This window comes from Carassius carassius, chromosome 10 (genome assembly GCF_963082965.1).
Source record: "Carassius carassius chromosome 10, fCarCar2.1, whole genome shotgun sequence".
NCBI lineage: Eukaryota > Metazoa > Chordata > Actinopteri > Cypriniformes > Cyprinidae > Carassius > Carassius carassius.
Window position 1 is genome coordinate 14,120,566 of NC_081764.1, and position 19,944 is coordinate 14,140,509.

Below are 19,944 nucleotides of genomic sequence, written 5' to 3' on the forward strand. Positions count from 1 at the left end.
GACTACAAATAGTCTGGAGCTCTTACCACTTTTCTTGTCCATTATTTCTGATTTTGCAGTATCATGGGTGAAATCTGTTGTAAACACTGAAAACCTGTAGACAGATAAAAATAAAGATTTAAAGATCTAACATTATTTTTTTATTAATCTTCTAATGTCAGTCTCTAGTGTCAAACTCAATTCCTGAAGGGCTGGAGCCTTTCAGAGTTTAGCTTCAACCCTAATTAAACACATCTGATTCGACTAATCAAGTCCTTCAGGTTTATTTAAAAACTACATAGTAGGTGTGTTGGAGCAGGGTTGAAACAAAACTCTGGACAGGAATTGAGTTTGACACCCCTGATCTAATGGATCTGTGCAACAATAATACCATTATGCATATACTGTAGGACATGTTGATTTATCAGTAAAATATAATACTAACTTCCCATGTAACATGGTTTACATTATTTGTTTGTGTCATTTTAAAACACCACACCACTATTAATACCACAGTGATTTAGTTAATTCTGTTAAATCTACACCAGATGCTTCATAGTTTATGTGGGGTTGATTTAGGCAATGGAAAACAATTTTGCCATTTTAGATTTAAGATTCTTCAGGGGCTTACGTAATTCTGATGATCAAAATACATAATGTTAATACAAACTGAACACACCCTCAGGTTACAGGTCTGGAGATCTACTTGCTGAATGTTCCCATTGTGTCCTATCTTAAAATCATCTTAATTTAAATAAATGTGAAAAGAAAACTTACTGCAGGCAAAAGACAATCTCTCGTGACAGTGGTAGAAAAGTTACTGCTGTCTTTGATTTAGCATGGGAACAAACCATTTTCAGCAGTCACTAAGCAGTCACTACACTCAGATTTTTGTAATTCTGAAGCAGCACCATACTATAGGTTTACCTTTGAGCTTTCCAACAATGATATAATCTATTGTTTATGATTACTATGCCATTTATAAATGAACACACTGTATATAGCACTGAAATGGTGTTGGATGCATTAGTGTCCTTGATATGTGAATATACAGTTAAATTATACATGAAATGTGAATCTTTTTCTGGTAAAGATGATCCTTTTAAAACCTTTTACTTTAATGGGACCATAGTCAAACCCCTCAGGGTGTGCTTGCAGATCTTAACTATGTACTGAACTTATGGGAGAAAGATTACTCAAAGATGTGTCATCTGGCTCTGATTTTAATGTTGTAATCTGAGCCAAAAGCTTGGAATTTGGACAGTTTGGAAAAGTATATTCTTCAAAGGAACTATTCGACTATGTTTCATGAAATCTGGATCATTGTGTGGCTGCTGGATGTCCAGACCTGGAAAGACTGGTATAGAATAAAATAGAATAGATGCTAACATTTGTTTTGCTAAACAAAACACAAAAACTTTTGACCTCTTGAAGTTACAACAAAATGTTCACTATGCACCATCAAGAACAGAGCCTATGAACAGATTAAGTTGTTTCTACCTGTTGGAGATATGCATTTCACAAGCAAGGATAGAAATATGCCTCGGTTGCTTTTTAGAACTGGGCTCTGAGCCACGGTTTGGTTGAGAAGTCAAATGTTAAGCATTCTGAAGCACAGTGGTATAACAAAGTGCCAATACAGCATTTGGGGATCAGACTATCAATCAGCTAGCTCCCATGATTTCTGTTCACAACACATTTACTTTAGAATATACAGTTTTAAAATCGATGCTACTGTCAAAAAAAAAAAAAAATAGAGTGGTGTGGCATAGGTGATAAAGCTCTAGGGATGTAATCAGAAGTTTGCTGCTTTGGTCACCACAAAGACCAAACCATGAGCAATCACTGTTGTGGCCTTGACCAAGGCATTTAACCCCCCATTGATCCAGGGCGACTGACCTTTTAGTAAGTGTACTGTAAAGTCTGTTTGGAAAAGAGTGTCACTGCCATCTAAATCAGTGGTTCTCAACTGGTTTCACATCAGGACAAAGGTTTTATACTGGACATCACGAGAAAACACAACATTGTAGGGAACTACTTAACACAAATCCAATACTGTTATTTTATTTTTTTTATTTTTATATTATTCAAATTAATTAAATTAATAAATAATATTTTTGATGGAAGCAGAAATAAAATACAAATATATGAAAACCTCAAAACTTAAGAAAATCAGAAATGTTGTAACTGAAACTAAGTTAAAGTAGATTGCACTGGCATCTGCCTAGTCTGACAGATTTAGAAACTGAAATACTGAGTTTGACTTGACCGTTATTAAGAAAAACCAGATGTCATAATGCTAAAGTGTTAAAGTGTTGTTGTTACAATGGTAATTAAGGAAATATTGAGCATCTTAATTAGACCCCTCAGTGTACAAACAGCCTATCCCCAGGATTCAAGGCAAAACCCCATGATAGTGTGAGTTTGAGCTTGACTGACAGCTGAATCCCCAGAATCCGACACACTGCAGCAAGCATGGAAAATGTACAGCTTCTTAAGTCCTCCTGGAGAAGAAGGGACAAGGCAGGGACGGCAGGGGATAAGCGACATCTCCAACCTAAGAAATGTTTAATGTGATTCAAAATATACTGTCTGTCGTTGAGTCTTAATTAGCCAGAGCTGGAATACAGCTTGTAATTGCGGAGTCATTTATCCACATGGAACCGAAGAACACAACACTGCCTATTTAATTAGATACTGAAAGAGAGAGGGAGAGAGAGAGAGAGAGAGAGAGAGAGAGAGAGAGAGAATAAGTGAAGAAGCAAGTGGGAGAGAGAGAGAGAGAGAGAGAGAGAGAAAGAGAAAGAGAGAGAGAGAATAAGTGAAGAAGCAAGTGGGAGAGAGAGAGAGAGAGAGAGAGAGAGAGAGAGAGAGAGAGAGAGAGAGAGAGATTGCAAATTATGGCCACTGGAGAGAAATTACTTTAATAAGAAGACTTTCATGCAATCCTCTGTTGGCCTCATTTACAGGAATCCGTTTTAATTTATTAGTGGTGAAATTAGGCCATTTGAGTGAGTACATTTCAAGACTTCATGTTTCTAGTTTGTTTCGAGATCGCCTTTCTTTTGAAAGATAGTTTGTTGTGAACCAAATGTTTAGAATCAGCTGTTTGCATTGCATCCGAAAAAAATATTCAATTTGATTGCAATACCCCATGCATTATATACATTTAAATGGTTGACCTTTTTATCCTGCTATAGTTTACGGATAACCCAACGAACCATGTATTGGTGAGCTATAATGGAAAGTCACTGTTTATTTAGCTATTCACAGCAGATTTAATTCAATATAACTAATCAAATTGAAGTGAAGGAGTGGAAGTGAGGGAAGAAAATCAATCTCATTTGCTGTCTTTGTAACCGTGTAGGGGCAAAATGCACACAAATAAGTACACATACACACACACACACACACACACACACACACAGACACACATAATCCACCTGCAACTCTACAAGCTCAGCATCTAATGCTGATTAGGAGTCCTGAAGCCTTGAAAAGAAATCGAACCAAACAGAGCCAAAGGCAGCGCAAACCGCCTGAACATCCAACAAAACAACATCTGTGGGCATTCTCAAGGCATGCCAGCTGGACAAGCAGGAAAAGACTGTCAATATTCCACATGCCTGTTATTTGTGATCCTCGCCATAACCCTGAGATTTCAGGTCTGAGAATGCACACACACTCACCCAATTCACAGATTCAATATTTTTACACAAAAACATAAGACAACTTAAGGAATTTAAGAGCTAACCAACTGCTTTACATTAATTCCTTGCCAGGACAGGCATTTTAACCAAGATGTTCCTTTGATCATTATAGGCACAGCTGCATGTGAGACACTAGCTATCTTCACAAAGCATGTGGGCAAATTTACGCATGAGCATCTGAAAGTCGATAGCAGAGCCCCACATATGACAGGCTGGAGGAAAAAGATATTGTGGTCAATTGAAAATGTATTCCTACAACTTATAAATTTTTTCCTTCATTTCAGTTAAATCACGACGATTTACTTATACATTTCCTTGTTAAACTAAATTAAAATGAGTGAACAATTTATTACAAATTAGCCAATATATATATGAGAATGTATTAAAAAAATGTGGCTATAAATAAACAAGTCATGGGAACTAATACTTAATTTGTGTCTACAATATTTCTTTCTACTTGTCATGTGCATGCAGGTTAAGTCTAAGTTAAGTCTGTATAATATTTCTGACTTATCTATTACTTTAATATAATTGTCATTGGCATAACTGAATCAATGTTTACTATTGTCCTCTTGCATTATCGACACACTTATCCAGTTTAACACTGTAAAGCTGCTTTGACAAAATCTGTATTGCATAAAGTGCTATATAAATGAAGGTGACTTAAATCTTTTTTTTTCTACAATTAGTGTTTAAATTTGATTGATTTTGATTAACTTTTTGGTTGAATGATGCTAACAACACTTGGACTTTTTGCTGGTTTTGTTTGTGCATTCACCACAGATGGTCAAGCTACAGGATACTCCAGTAGGTGGCGAAAAGTAACTTACTGCATCCGAATGTCTATTTTCATACTAAACAGAGAGTGAAAAACAGTATGCCAAAAGAGTAGTAAGCCTGAAATCGTAGTAATCAGAAGATGAAAGTATGAGAAAAGTTCCTATAGTACTTCCGCAGAGATTCGTCAGTTCGCATTAAATAGACACTTTACAATCCCATGAAGCCACTGGAGAGGAATTGCGAATACCAGTGAAGCAACACAACTGACACTGGTAGGTCACATGACATGGCAAATGTAGTATGTCTGAATTTCATTACCCATATTCATACTATATATAACATACTTTTTTTAATGGTTGCAAAGTATGTTTCAAAACACATGTAGCAATTTGGTATCCAGGTACTGTCATCAAAAGTCAGTGAATCAACAAATCAATGATTTGTTCAGAATGTTGATTCATTCAGCAAATAAACACCACTGGGGAGTGTTTATTCTGAGATGCACTGCAGATGATTCTACTTTGACCTCATTCGGAACTATTTTCGAGCAGCAACTAGAAATACTAAATTGTAAGTCACTCAATATTAACTTCTTTTTTACTGAACTATTGTATAAAATCAATATCACACTAGCAATCATTTATGATTATGCCAAAAATTTGCTCTGATTTCCTCTCTAATGGTCACAATCATCTCCCACACTTCTCTTTCTTAACAGCTCGTCTCTGTTCCAAGCTTTACTGCTCCCATCTAATGACAATAAACTGATAGCGAGTGGGCTGTCTGACAGGAAGCAAAAGCTTGCTGCACTTCCCCTCATGATTGAAGGTTCTAGATCTACACAAAGGGCTATGCAAAGCTTCATACATCTGGAGGAGGCAGAGAACACACAACATCTGTCCTGCTGAGATAAGAGGAAGCCTGGAGAGAACAGCACTGGAAGGAAGGTTAGACCACCAGTGAGGAAATGTGTCTGTATTACTTTCCTATTCAATATAAACTTACCAATAATTAGCGGCATAGACACTCTCATACATATGGAAACAGATGCTCATATTTTAATTATGGAAGTCAATCAATTAACAATGAATTTGAATGAGTTACCTGATAAGCTAATTATTTTTTTCTAATTTATCTCAACTGCTGGAAATCTGTAGGAAAATATCCATAATATATGTACAAGTCAGGTGGTATGATCAAATGTTTTAATTTTGAATGTGTTGTTTTTCGATCACTAATTTAAAGTTACATTTTTACATTATTTTACATTTACGCATTTGGCAGACACATTTATCCAAAGCAAATTTGACATATTATATTGTATAGTATTGTATTATTAACACTTTAGTTTAGGGACCAATTCTCCCTAAGAACTAGTTGCTTGTTAGCATGCACACTATTACAATATTGGCTGTTTATTAGTACTTAAAGCACAAATTAATGCCTTATTCTGCATGACCATATTTTAGATCCCTTAATATACCATACCATACCTTAACTTAACAACTACCTTACAAACTATTAAATCAGGAGTTAATAATATAATATAATATAATATAATATAATATAATATAATATAATATAATATAATATAATATAATATAATATAATATAATATAATATAATATAATATAATATAATATAATTTTTTATTATTATTATTACAAAAATAAGACAATGTAAGAATTTCATTTATATCATTCAAAATCATTTATATTATTTTATTTTATTTTATATTATATTATAAATTATTTTACTTATATTTATATATTTATATGTACTTATTTTTGGTTATTATTATAAAAATAAGATATCATGTTATAATTAATATTGATTTTATTTTTTATATTATATATTATTTTATAATATATTATTATTTGTACTAATTATCTTGTTAACCTCACTATTTTTAATAAAAAAAAATGTATATTGATGAAGATGTACACATTTAAATGATTTACTTCCAGTTTCAAAGGACAGAAAACAATGGCCTTAATTTATCCCTCAACCGTAACAGCATTTGGTTAGGTGAATGAGTGAAAGCAAATAACAGGAAGAGAATGTGCGAGAGAAAGAGAGCTTTAAGAGCCATTAAGGACGTGAGGCAAATGTCTATAAATTATTCAGTCATACCCTGTTTGTAATGCTACAAGCAGACCAGTCTGAGATTACAGAGTGAGAAAGCAAGCTGAGAGGAAGAAATAGAGACAGAAAATGTCTTACCATTCAGAAACACAATGTATTTCGAAGGGGTTTTCACAGAGGTGCACACAGAGAACACTGAAGTGAAGGGGGAAGGGATGGATGGATCCAGGGAGATGACAGAGAGTGGCTGGTGGTGACAGAGAGGAGGGAGTTATCGAGCTCCAGCAAGTGACAGCCAGGTGCTAGCTCTGTCTTTATGGATCATTCACATCCCACAGGATCCACAACAGCAGACACATACAGATGGCCAGATTCCAACAGAGATCAAACCGATGCCCCATATTGATAATCATTTACAAATGCCAAACAAGTTCTAAGCTGTGAGAGTCCAACACATGGTGGGAGCCAAGCTAATCTACATACATTTTATACAAATATTAAACACCTAGTGGCTCTCCACATATGCACACACGCACACTCACACTCACACACACCCACACACACACACACACACACACACACACACACACACACACACACACACACACACACACACACACACACACACACACACACACACACACACACACACACACACACATATATCATAACATTAGATGCTGCTTTCCTTTCGTCTTCCAGGAGGCTCCAGAAAATAAAAAAACAGCCCTTCTTCAATGCGTCAGAAAGCTCTCATCACTATGTTCTCAAAGAATTATATTAAGCAAGGTCTTATGCACACATTCATACACACAAACAAATAATGGAGAGGAGAAGAGTTGGCTATATGCCTAAGAGGAAAAAGGAGCCCAACAGTTATTCCTGCACTGCAGTAATAGCAGCATCAGAGCCATTTAAAAACCCAGAGACACAGTACAAGCAGACATGTATGGCACGGATGCATATACATAGAGAAAATAAGACATAGAGGGCTATGACAAGCTGAGATTCTCACCTGAACTAACGTGCTACATGGCTCCCAGGCGTATGAGAGTGTGTGCATCATCGCAATAGATGGAAAACGATAGAGGGACAGAAAAAGGGAAGGAAGACAGATAGGGAAAGGGAGAAACACAGATAGCCCCAGAGTGATAGAGAGAGAAGGGGGAGGAAAGGAATTCATCTTACCTCTCATGTGCTGTGAATGCTGCTCCCCTCCAGTCTACCAAAAACATGCAACCCTCCCTTCCTTTCTTTGAACTTCAACCTGATAACGCAAGAGGGAAAAAAGGGGGGAGATGGATTTGAATGCTATGGTAAAAAGAGAGAGAGAGAGAGAGAGAAATGACAAAAATACACTGAAAAAAAATACCATTCCAAAGTTAGGGTTTGTAATATTTTTTTAATATTTTCGAAGTACTTTGTTCACCAAGACTGCATTTATTTGATAAAAAAATAAAGTAAAATATAAAAAATACTGAGAAAGATTTGTAACATTTGAAATTACTGTTTTCTATTCGAATATGTTTTAAAATGTAATTACTCCTGTAATGTGTACCCAAAAGTTCAAAAGGACAGCGTTTACTGTATTTGAAATACATGTATTTTTTTACATTGTAAATGTCTTTGCTGTCAGTTTGATCAAATTAATGCATCCTTGCTGAAAGGTTTTAAGTATTCTCTGAAGTCTTACTGACCCCAAACTTTATTTTAACTTTATTTTCATTTAAAAATAAAAAAGGTTTGTCTTCTAGTAAAATATCTAAACATTCTCTAAACAAGAATAATTTGATTCATCAGAAATAAGAAAGGTAATAATAATTTTCAAAGAATATATTGAATTAAGTGCATTGTCTATGTGTTCTACTGAAAGCATTTTTTTTTTAAATAATCAAAATTCAAAACCTATTCTCTGCATAATCAAATAAGAAATGAATAGTACCTTGTTAGAGATGTTCAGATATTTTCCTGGAAAACAAGACAATGGAAACTAAAAGTGAATTATAATTCTATTCATATAATACTGATTAAGGAAATGAGTTTTACAACGCATAGTGAGAAAACAGTCCTCATACTCTTTTGAATGTGCAGTCCACTGCTGCAGTAATTCTCCATGCCCTCCTTTTGACACAGAGAGAATTGAACTGAGAATTGAACTGAAGAAGTCCAGCTCCTCCGATGAAATGACCCATGCAGGGGAGGTCTCTTACTTTCTCACCCTTTTCCTCTTGTGTAATTTTTCCCCTGCACTCTCGCTCCCCTTCAATAACTTTTTCTCCCTCAATAACTTCGTAATAACACTGTTTTTTATTGCTGAAGTTAACATCCTCACTTTCTCCCTATGGCCCCAGGAATATGTCAGAATTGTGGGGGGATCCAACCATGAGCAGTGTAATCATTAGTACTGGGTGGAGGTTAGCCATTAACAATGATCTTCACCACAACTTTTCTTCTCACAACACATGTGCAGCCAGTGCAGCTGCTCAGTTGTCGAGGTGCATGCTATATTAACATTCAGGGCTTAACAAAAATACGCTAGCCACTATTTTCAGTGTAATTAAATTTATTGAAGCCTGGGGCTCCACTATGACAAACATTCACAGAAAAAATACATAAGAGTGGTTTCTATGAATTATGTGTTATCGTCCAGTTCTTTTGAAGCCCTGTGATTTTGTGTGAGAGCAGACTGAAATTTAAGCTGTTATTGACTGCAAAATTATGACATCTGACCTAGTTCTCTTCGGCATGTTCATGACAACACAGTCTCACTCCCTACTCGTCAAATGTTTGACGCATGGTCAAGGGATCTGGCGTCACTTTTTTGACGCACTGGGTATACCTTTGGCGTTATTTTTCAACGTGCAGGTTAGTCCGATAGACTTCTATAGAACTCAGCAGCGTTTAAATTTGACGTCTTGGGTCAGCACACCGCAACGAGACTAAATAAATTGAAAAAAAAAAGAATAGGCTACAAAAAATTATATATGACAGAGATAATTTTATCTGGCCCTCCAACTTGTTTTTGAGGTTTAAAAATCCTCGCAACCTGATATCAAAGTGCTCTCTGTGCAAAGGCTTAGCGCGTTCATCAGTGGTGAGTTTAACAACACTCAACTGCAGGTAAAACAGCATTCAGCTGTGAGTTTAACAACACTCAACTCCAGGTAAAACAGCATTCAGCTGTGAGTTTAACAACACTCAACTGCAGGTAAAACAGCATTCAGCAGTGAGTTTAACAACACTCAACTCCAGGTAAAACAGCATTCAGCGGTGAGTTTAACAACACTCAACTCCAGGTAAAACAGCATTCAGCAGTGAGTTTAACAACACTCAACTCCAGGTAAAACAGCATTCAGCGGTGAGTTTAACAACACTCAACTCCAGGTAAAACAGCATTCAGCAGTGAGTTTAACAACACTCAACTCCAGGTAAAACAGCATTCAGCGGTGAGTTTAACAACACTCAACTCCAGGTAAAACAGCATTCAGCAGTGAGTTTAACAACACTCAACTCCAGGTAAAACAGCATTCAGCGGTGAGTTTAACAACACTCAACTCCAGGTAAAACAGCATTCAGCGGTGAGTTTGACCAAAGCAACACTCCACTGCACCCAAAAAGGGCATTAAAAGGCGAGTTTAACAACGCTCCAAGACGCGTGCAGGTAAGCAGTTTAACCGTTTTCTTACAACCCATTCTCACTTATCGCTTATTCATAGTTTATCACAATGAAATCACGTTCAAGAAGTCTCATTCAGCACACATCGCGATACTTGCCATCAGTTTACATGTGCCAGAGTAGATGTAAATACGCTCTTTTAATGCCTGTTATAAAATCTATTCTGTCTTCTTTATTAATCAGATTAGCGCCGTATTGTTTACTCGCTGTATTATATCAGTCATCCGAGGCTGTCTTTGAGTTTCATTGCGTTTAATGAACACACCTGCTAACTAGTGTGATTAAACTCTGTCGGTCACGTGACGTGCCATAGACTTTCAATATATTCATTTCAGGTTCAAAGATGTAAATTTGTAGTAAAATCATGGTAACCACGACACGTACAATAGTAACAAATTAAATTTGTCTAAAATTTAGACAGTTGAAGTTAAAACCCAGGCATTTACCATGTTTTTACCACAGTAACTGTAGTTTTACTATAGTATATTAATAATCAATACAACAATACAATAATCATCAAACTAACTATGGTTGTACAACTGTAATGGTCGTTTTTTGATGTGCTTTTATATGACAGATATCACAGTAATCACATTTACTGTACCATGCTTTTGATACCTTTTTATGTAAATCCAAAAAAAGTAAATAAATAAAAGGACACATTTTCCCCTCTTGCAGTTCATTCATATCAGTTTATATTTTAAATATTTTGCTCACAAAACATTATTAAAATTCTGTTTATAATTATATTTTATTCTACCCACCCCCCCACCCCCCTTTCTTATTTTTATTATTATTATTTTTTTTTTAGCTGAAAAGATGTAAAGGAAGCAGTCATCCCTGTGGTGTTTCTGGAGAGGTATTCCTTCAGAAATGGAGAAGACAGAAAGCTGCGGAGGCAGACATTTGCAGCAGTAAGTCTGTGTTAGTTTTACCCTTTTTTAATCAAACTGCTGTTATAAATTGCACAGCATTTGTTGTTTCTTAAACGTTTGCACTGTCCAAATACCCAGACTTGCCATCTTTGCACTTGACCACTTGATTATTTATTTGATGTATTTCCTGTGTTTAGCCCAAGTGTTCGACTGAGCATGGTGACCACAAGTGTGTGTCGAACTTTTCATGACCTGATGACTGTGGTTCCCAATCCTGGTCCTGGAGAGCCCCAACACTGCATGGTTTTGGTGTCTCTCTTATCTGACAAACACACTTTTGAGGTCTTGAAGTCTACACTGATGAGCTGATGAGTTGAATCAGGTGTGTTTGATCAGCGAGACATCTCAAATGTGCAGTGTTGGGGTTCTCCAGGACCAGGATTGGGAGCCACTGCCTTATGGGACACACTTAAGTGTTTACAGAGATTTTTAGTTTTTTTTATTTATTATTATTATTATTCAACTTTGCATTTTAAAATAAATTCTAAATCTCTTTTCATCAGTCCCTATTACAGAGGACAATTTAATTTTTGGTGCTTCTAATTAAGTGAAAAAAATATTATTATTATTAATATTTCACATACATTGGAAAGGTTTCCGTTCCCCTCGTGAGATCTCGGCAAAAAGTCTCACAATTTATTCCAAAACATGATGCATGATGGGATACACTAAGCCTGGTATAGAGCTCTGGAGCGGTATTGGAGATAGTATTTAGTGTGTGTTGAAGGCACTGCCCTTTGGCATTATTAAGACTTGCGCACTACTGATAACAGACCTGTTAGCTTGCAGAGGTGGGTAGTAACGAGTTACATTTACTTCGTTACATTTACTTGAGTAATTTTTTGGGGTAACGAATACTTTTCGGAGTAAATTTAAAGATGGGTACTTTATACTCTTACTTGAGTAAATTTTTGGGGAAAAGTCTGTACTTTTACTTCGTTACTTCAAACGCGCCGTCTACTTTTCTCTGGGCAATGAGCGATGCCCATTCGCGAATGATTCATTCTTTTGAGTCAATTCTGTTCAAAGGCTTGATCAAACCAATTGGCAAACGAGTGAATTGGTTCATGAATCAGTTTGAATGAGTCGTTCAGTTCCCTGCCGCACGCGCTGAGCGTCTGAAGTGGTTCACTCGGAGTTGTAACGTTTAAGAACAGAAAGAGCGTTGAAAACGTGGCTGGAACTGCACTGAATTGAAATCTGCAAAGGTTATTGTTTGCTAGCGATGGAGATCCTTATTAGATGAACACCGCATGTGCTGTCTACTGTTTAACAGGTAATAACTTGGGCTACATTCGATTACAGTACATACCACTGTGACATTAAGATTTTATTAATTTTAATACAATCACACTGGTGCAAGTACGTTCAGCGAGTCATATTATCAGCTGCTAAATTCAGATCTGTGATTGCTTGCTGGCGCTTAGCCAGAGATAGATGCGTTTATACAGCGCTGCGTATTATAACAAATCACACTTGATTCTTTTGAGCTTATTAAAGCATTGGCCAATCAGAGGCTTTCAGATGAGTCATCGCTAAAATGCTGGTGCTTCCTTCACTCGCTCACTGACTGGATACCTCTTTCTGGCGAATTCTCTCGCAGGAACAACAAAGTGCAGATGTGTGTACGAATTTTTAATTAAGATATTGATTTCACAGTGTTAACAGTTTCAGTGATTTTAATGGGAGTTTCTGAGAGTGATTGAAATCTAGACTGTCAGTGAAAATTATCTTTAATAATGTAAATGTTATTTGCTCTCTTTCTGAACAATGAAAGATTGATTAGTAGCAATATTTATATCACATTAACTTTCAATGTTAAATTCACATTTAATATAAAGTCAGTCGTATTAAAAATATGTTATGGCATGACACCTATATCTGTTACTTAAGTAAACAGACAGGGTTTTATAATAAATTACATAAATTGGAGTAAAGGCTGATGAAATATATACATTTATACACGCACACATACATTACATACATTTTATCTATATATCTAAATAAAAATAGGCTCAGTACAGTATATATGACCCAAAGTAACTAGTAACTAACTACTTGAGTAGATTTTTTATCCGATACTCTTTTACTCTTACTCAAGTAACTATTCAAGACTAGTACTTTTACTTTTACTTGAGTAAATATTTCTAGAAGTACTTTTACTTTTACTTGAGTACAGTTTTTGGGTACTCTACCCACCTCTGCTTGTAATAATTTTTTAAATAATTAATATGAATATAACTTGTTATTAATGACTTGCTTTTATTAATGGATGCATTTAACATTTAATTATACAGCATCTTTACAGAGGCTGTATAATTACACACACACATACACACAGTAATGTATAAGTTGCATGTAATGTAATAATATTTCCTTTCTTTCTGTCTTACAGGATTGTTTGCAGATAATGCTGTTCTTCTTTTTCAGAAGTTTTTGGTGAGCCAACCCTCACAAATCTTCCTAAAAACTAAAAGAGCTATTACTGAGTCTCAGCGAATCTAGCCATGATCACCTCTTCCCAGGTACATTTGTTTAGAATATTTTTAATCAACATTTACTCATCAAATGCTCTGGTCTGAATCTTACTTTAAATTAACTTAATTACATGTTTAATGAGCAATATTAATTGCACACAGAGTAAGTAGAGATTATCTTCTTTCAGAAGATAAGGAAGACCAAGGAAATTATTTGCTCAGGATGAGGAATGAAGACGGCCATCTTGTGCTCAAACAAAGACAGAAGTCCACTGGTATGTGTGTATTAAAGCAATGATATCAACCACAAACTGTTTCCAGACACGAGAGAAGAAGATTATGATGGAGATGAAACCAGTTTAGATGTGATGATAAGGAATCATTATTTTCTGGAACAGTATCACATGTCTTATAAGTATCACATGATCTGTATCACAGTTGACTGGATGGAATCTTTTTACTTTTAAGGACATTTCATCACTCATCTGTGTGAACTGATTAATTTATGATATTAATGAATTTTTGATCCATTATTATTTTCCTTAAATCGTGTTTGTCTTGATGCTACTTTATCAACTTCATAGTCTATGCTTCAATAAAATTAATATGGTGAATATTGTGTGTTGAAAATTCTTGGTAAATTCATAATTTTACTAGGTAGGCTCATATGTGTTTATTCTACACTTAAAAAACCACATGTTATTAATTACCTGGATTATTTTTAATTTAAGACATAATTTTTTTTTCATCAGATTAATGAAATCTGGAACAACAATACACCAGAAAGTTATTATTGTATATATTTAATCACAAATATGCCTTTTTTAAATATATTTATACACTGTTAATTATTTCACTGTAAATTTACAATAAATTGCAGGTTAATAATTGCATGACTTTCACAGCAAGTTACCGTATCATTTTTACAGTAAATAATTGTGAAATGACAGCTGTTTACTGTGACTTCACAATAACTATGCCGTCATATTACTGTGCTTTAGCAGTAAGCTGCTGTATAATTACAGTATTTTACTGTGCAATTATAGTTAGTCTATCATATTACTGTAATTTAACAGTAAGCTGCTGTAGAATTAATGTATTTAACCCTATCTATACTGTGATTTTGCATAAATGATGGACTAAACAAAACTGATAAAAACAATGGTTTAACTTTTATTTTTTTAGAAGAAAAATACATTTTAATAACAGGAATAAACACTGTGTAACATGAATGAACACTGGGTAACATGAATGTCTGTCAATATGTGTGTGAATGTGTTTACTGTGTTTACCATTATGTGATAATGGTACTTGAAAAATACAATTTAATAACAGGAATAAACACTGGGTAACAGGAATGTGTGTCTATGTGTGTGCACTGTGCATGTGTTTACTATGTGATAATGGTACTTCACAACATAGGAGCTGAAAAGAGAAAGAAGGAGAGAGAGAAGAGAGAGTGAGAGAGGGAAGAAAAGACAAAAAGGTGGGAAAAGAGAGGGTTGCAGGTGTCTCACTCCTTCCCTTGCAGCAGGCACCTGCATAGTATGGGTTCTGTCCACTATCTACAAAAGATAAGAAAGACAAAAAGTTTAAGTTACTTTGTGGTGGAAGTACCTGCAAGTATGGTACCCGCATTGTAAAACTAATCCTAAAATGTGTACAATTTAAGAAATTACAATTGTAAAACTCATGATAAATCAGATAAATCATGTGAATAGTACTATATCAATTAATATTAAATCAACAAACCAGAGGACTCTGAAAGTAACATGATTGAGGTTAAGCAAAAATGACATGACATGCGTACATAGTAATGCAACTCAGTAAGCCAGTAATGTGATGTAAATTTACACTTAAAACTATTGTAAAGTACGTCTGTAAATTTGACGTTTTTATTCTAACATATCAATAACCTATAACATTGAAAAGGTTTAATTAAAATAAACATAAGAACAATGAATTTTACACATTTTGCAGCCTGTCTAAACTCGTAGAACAAATTAAAGGGATAGTTTACCCAAAAACCCACCCTCATTCCAAACACGTTAGCCCTTCGTTCATCTTTGGAACACAAATTAAGACATTTTCTGACTCCTCCATGGACAGCAATTTTATTACCACTTTCAAGGCCCGGAAAGGTAGTGAAGATTGTTAAAATAGTCCAAGTGACTACAGTGGTTCAACCTTAATGTTATGAAGCGATGCAAAAATACTTAATAGTGCGGAACGCACAAAAAGTATTCTCGTCGCATCATAGCAATAAGGTTGAACCACTGTAGTCACGTGGACTATTTTAACAATGTTTTTACTACCTTTCTGGGGCTTGAAAGCGGTTATAACATTGCAGTCTATAAGCAGAATCAGAAAGCTCTCGGACTTCTTAAAATTATCCTAATTTGTGTTGAACAAAATTGTTTGGAAAATCATGAGGGAGTGTAATTAATGAGAGACTTTACATTTTTTAGTGAACTAACCCTTTAATAGCTTAAGTAAACATCTTACTGCATAACTAATTCTAGCTTAAAACAAAGACAGTGTTTCGTTAGTCTGTTCTGAAGTTGGAACACAACTGACATCCATTCAAAGTCAATGAGCTTCCTGATCAGTGTACAGACTTGCTGGTTTATGTGTCCTCTCTGCCTCTTTGATTTTGTACCTGTCTCTGGGTTGATGCCCAAGAAGCACATATAAACAAAAAGACAGAGAAGAAAGATGTTAGTTTAATTCAAGTGGGATTAAAAAGGTTTCAGTTCCCAGTCATCACCTTCAGTGGGTCACTGCTGTTACAGTACTGAGCAAAACTAAAGTTAGCTCAGTTTTAACAAGGTGACATTACTTGGATTCAATTAAACAGCAACCATTTAAATAACTTAACAGCAACTGAAAAACATTTACATCACAAACACACAGTGAAGAATAGTCCTGGAACAAAGTAAGTTAGATGTGTGTGATTTACCCAGGCAATGCATTTGCACACAACAATTTACATCATTTACACGTACTGTTTGCAGAGGATGGAGGAAGAGCCTGTTGCCAGTCCATCTCCATGTGGCTGTTTCTGCTTGCACTCTTCCTCCTAGAATTATTACCCGTTCACAGACAAAATTGCTCCTAATATCTCCAGATGTCGACCTGTTTTACTTTAGAATAGCACAGCTAACGAAGCTCCACTAATTCAGTGATAAACACATTTATTTTCCTATATCTTTTTTTTATAATAAAATGCACTTTATTTTTTCTGTTGACGAGACAGACAACGGCTGCTCCGTTTCACACACACGGCAGAAAAATATGGACGACGCCCAGCTAACGTTAGCTAACATTACTAATTTGAGATTAATTTATTCCACATTTGCACAAATCCACAACACTATAATGTATCTAGTTGATCATAACTGTCATAATACACACATTAAGGCCACAGCTTACCTTATAACTTTATTTCCCGGTGGTAGAAAAATGCTGTGGGAAAAGAGAGAGCGCTTTTAGAGTAACGAACGTTAACTAAGAAAAGCATTAAGCAAAGCTAAAGTTCAATTTTGACGGTGTAGTTAAGGTGAAGCCTCACAGTTAATAACTTAATATGGTACTACTAGCTATACACTTATTAACACAACCAACGTCTGATCATTCAAATTTGTGTGCTCAAACTTAGACGCGAGTCTGCTCCAGCTAAGTTACAAAAACATGAAACAGAACTTAACTAACGCTAATTTGGTTCATACTTTTAAATAACATGAAATTTCATATTAAAAACAGTCATCAAATTGACAAAGTTTGAAATTAAACACTTACCACACTTACCGTAATGAATCCGTCGAGTGAGTTCATGGAGGAGATCAGGCCAGGGAGCTCCGGGGGAGCTCAGATGACGCAGTTGCAGCGCGAAAATGACGGAATTCACAGTAGTTTCTTGTAAAAGCCCCGCGCCTGCATTATTTTCACAGTAAAAGTCTAAATACGGTGAAATATCACAGTTAAAGCCTGTGAAGTGGTAATAATGTAATTACCTGTGAAATATTACAGTTATATATTGTGAAATCCTGGAAATATTTTACAGTGTATATAAAGGGAGTTACTAGATGAATTATTTTGAAAAGCCATTTGCTTTATTGTTACAAACACTTGAGGGATAACTGAGAATGTAGCAGGAATGATCAACGTGGATCTTGTACTCCATTAAAACCAAGAGCATCCACATTACTGATGTCCAGCACCTGAGGAGCAAGATAAGGGGGTGAGGAGGATATTTTTACACTGATTGTTGCTAATTAGTTTATATATAAAGTATTCTTAATGTGTATGCATTGTCCTTGATTACTGCTTAACAGTGGGGAATAGATAATGGCAAGTTGTTGCAGGTTTATCCATTCTATATATTACTGTTAACTTCAAAAATAAAAGAAATAATCTATTATTTTTATTATTAAATTATTTCTTTCTAATTTTTCCATGTTTCATTAGATGGCCTCACCATGTCCTGTCAAAAGCTTTACTAGCCATGATGTTAAGATTAGAAAAGTGTGGACTGTGAAAACTGTCAGATATAAATGTGACTCAGCTCAGTTTGTTGTCCATGATGAGGAGAATACATATATGTTGGTTTTACTGCCCTTCTACCCCCAGGGGCCCAGTAGCACCCCCCGAAAGAGCCAAAAACTGTACATTTCAAATGGCTGTAAATCAGAGTCCAATTAACGAATCAAAGAGAAAACCGGAAGGATTATTACTTATGCTATGCTGATAAAATAATGTTGGGCACAGTTTTCAGAAATGAATGGAAATGTGTCATAAAGGCATTTTAAATATTGCTCACTCTAAAATACCAAATTTCACTCTGTCTTTCAATTATATCATAGAGGTTTACACAATGAAAATATTTAGATGAAACTCAAAGACAGCCTCGGATGACTGATATAATACAGCGAGTAAACAATACGGCGCTAATCTGATTAATAAAGAAGACAGAATAGATTTTATAACAGGCATTAAAAGAGCGTATTTACATCTACTCACTGAACCTGTGGCACATGTAAACTGATGGCAAGTATCGCGATGTGTGCTGAATGAGACTTCTTGAACGTGATTTCATAGTGATAAACTATGAATAAGCGATAAGAGAGAATGGGTTGTAAGAAAATGGTTACTGCTTACTTGCACGCGCCTTGGAGCGTTGTTAAACTCACCTTTTAATGCCGTTTTTCCTGCAGTGGAGTGTTGCTTTGGTCAAACTCACCGCTGAATGCTGTTTTACCTGGAGTTGAGTGTTGTTAAACTCACCGCTGAATGCTGTTTTACCTGGAGTTGAGTGTTGTTAAACTCACTGCTGAATGCTGTTTTACCTGGAGTTGAGTGTTGTTAAATCATATATAAGTCATAAGTCATATATAATTTTTTTGTAGCCTATTCTTTTTTTTTATTATTATTTATTTAGTCTCGACCCATACAAGGCAGTCAACGAGTTGCGGTGTGCTGACCCAAGACGTCAAATTTAAATGCTGTTGAGTTCTATAGAAGTCTATCGGACTAACCTGCATGTTGAAAAATGAAAAACGCCAAAGGTATACCCAGTGCGTCAAAAAAGTGACGCCAAATCCCTTGACCATGCGTCAGACATTTGACGAGTAGGGAGTGAGACTGTGTTGTTCATGAGAGTTCAAGAGATAAATAGCAAAGTCCAGTACTTGAATGAAACATTTATTTGAGTCAGATGTTTTGGGTCTCAAAAACGTTGATTGAATCACTATACGACTGATTTGGTTCTCGGCTTCAACTTGCAGAAACAATGATTGGTAACACTTAATTTTAAGGTGTCCTTAAGGTGTTACATGTTACATGTACCATACTTACTATTATAATAATAATGAATTATGCATAATTGCAAGTAACCCTTCGCCAAACCCTAATCTTAACACTAACCATATAGTAAGTACATGTAGTTCATTAATATTACTCAGTACTTAGATGTATAATTACACTGTAACAGGGACACCTTAAAATAAAGTGCAACCCAATGGTCCAGTTGCAACAATGAAAAGTTCACAGGACGTAAAGAATTACAACAGTTAAAGGAATAGTTCACCCAAAAATAAAAAGATTGTCATCAATTACTCACCTTCACACCTTTCCAAACCCCTAAGACTTTCTGCCTAAGAATTTTTTTGTATTTTTTTTCTGAAGATGAACAAAAATGTTATGAGTTTAGAATGACACAAGGAGACGGAAGTTCTAAATTGCCATGCATTATAATTTTTTTTCTTCTTGTTTTCTCATTATAACGTTATAAGAAAACGACTTTC

General features: G+C 35.3%; 1 protein-coding gene across 4 annotated transcripts in view; it reads right to left on the reverse strand.

Annotated features, from left to right (window-relative positions):
• LOC132151833 (KN motif and ankyrin repeat domain-containing protein 4-like) overlaps positions 1 to 19,944 on the reverse strand; it is a 64,353-nt gene that overhangs the window by 13,042 nt on the left and 31,367 nt on the right. For 2 of the 4 annotated variants that reach the window (XM_059560240.1, XM_059560241.1), the window contains exons 2-3: positions 7,743 to 7,821; positions 27 to 94 (exon numbers count right to left, since the gene is read on the reverse strand). In XM_059560240.1, coding sequence (XP_059416223.1) covers positions 27 to 94; positions 7,743 to 7,789 — 115 coding nt within the window. In that variant the 5' untranslated portion in view covers positions 7,790 to 7,821. Of the gene's footprint in view, positions 1 to 26; positions 95 to 7,569; positions 7,692 to 7,742; positions 7,822 to 19,944 lie in introns of those variants that run through there. The other 2 variants (XM_059560242.1, XM_059560244.1) reach the window with 2 other exon arrangements.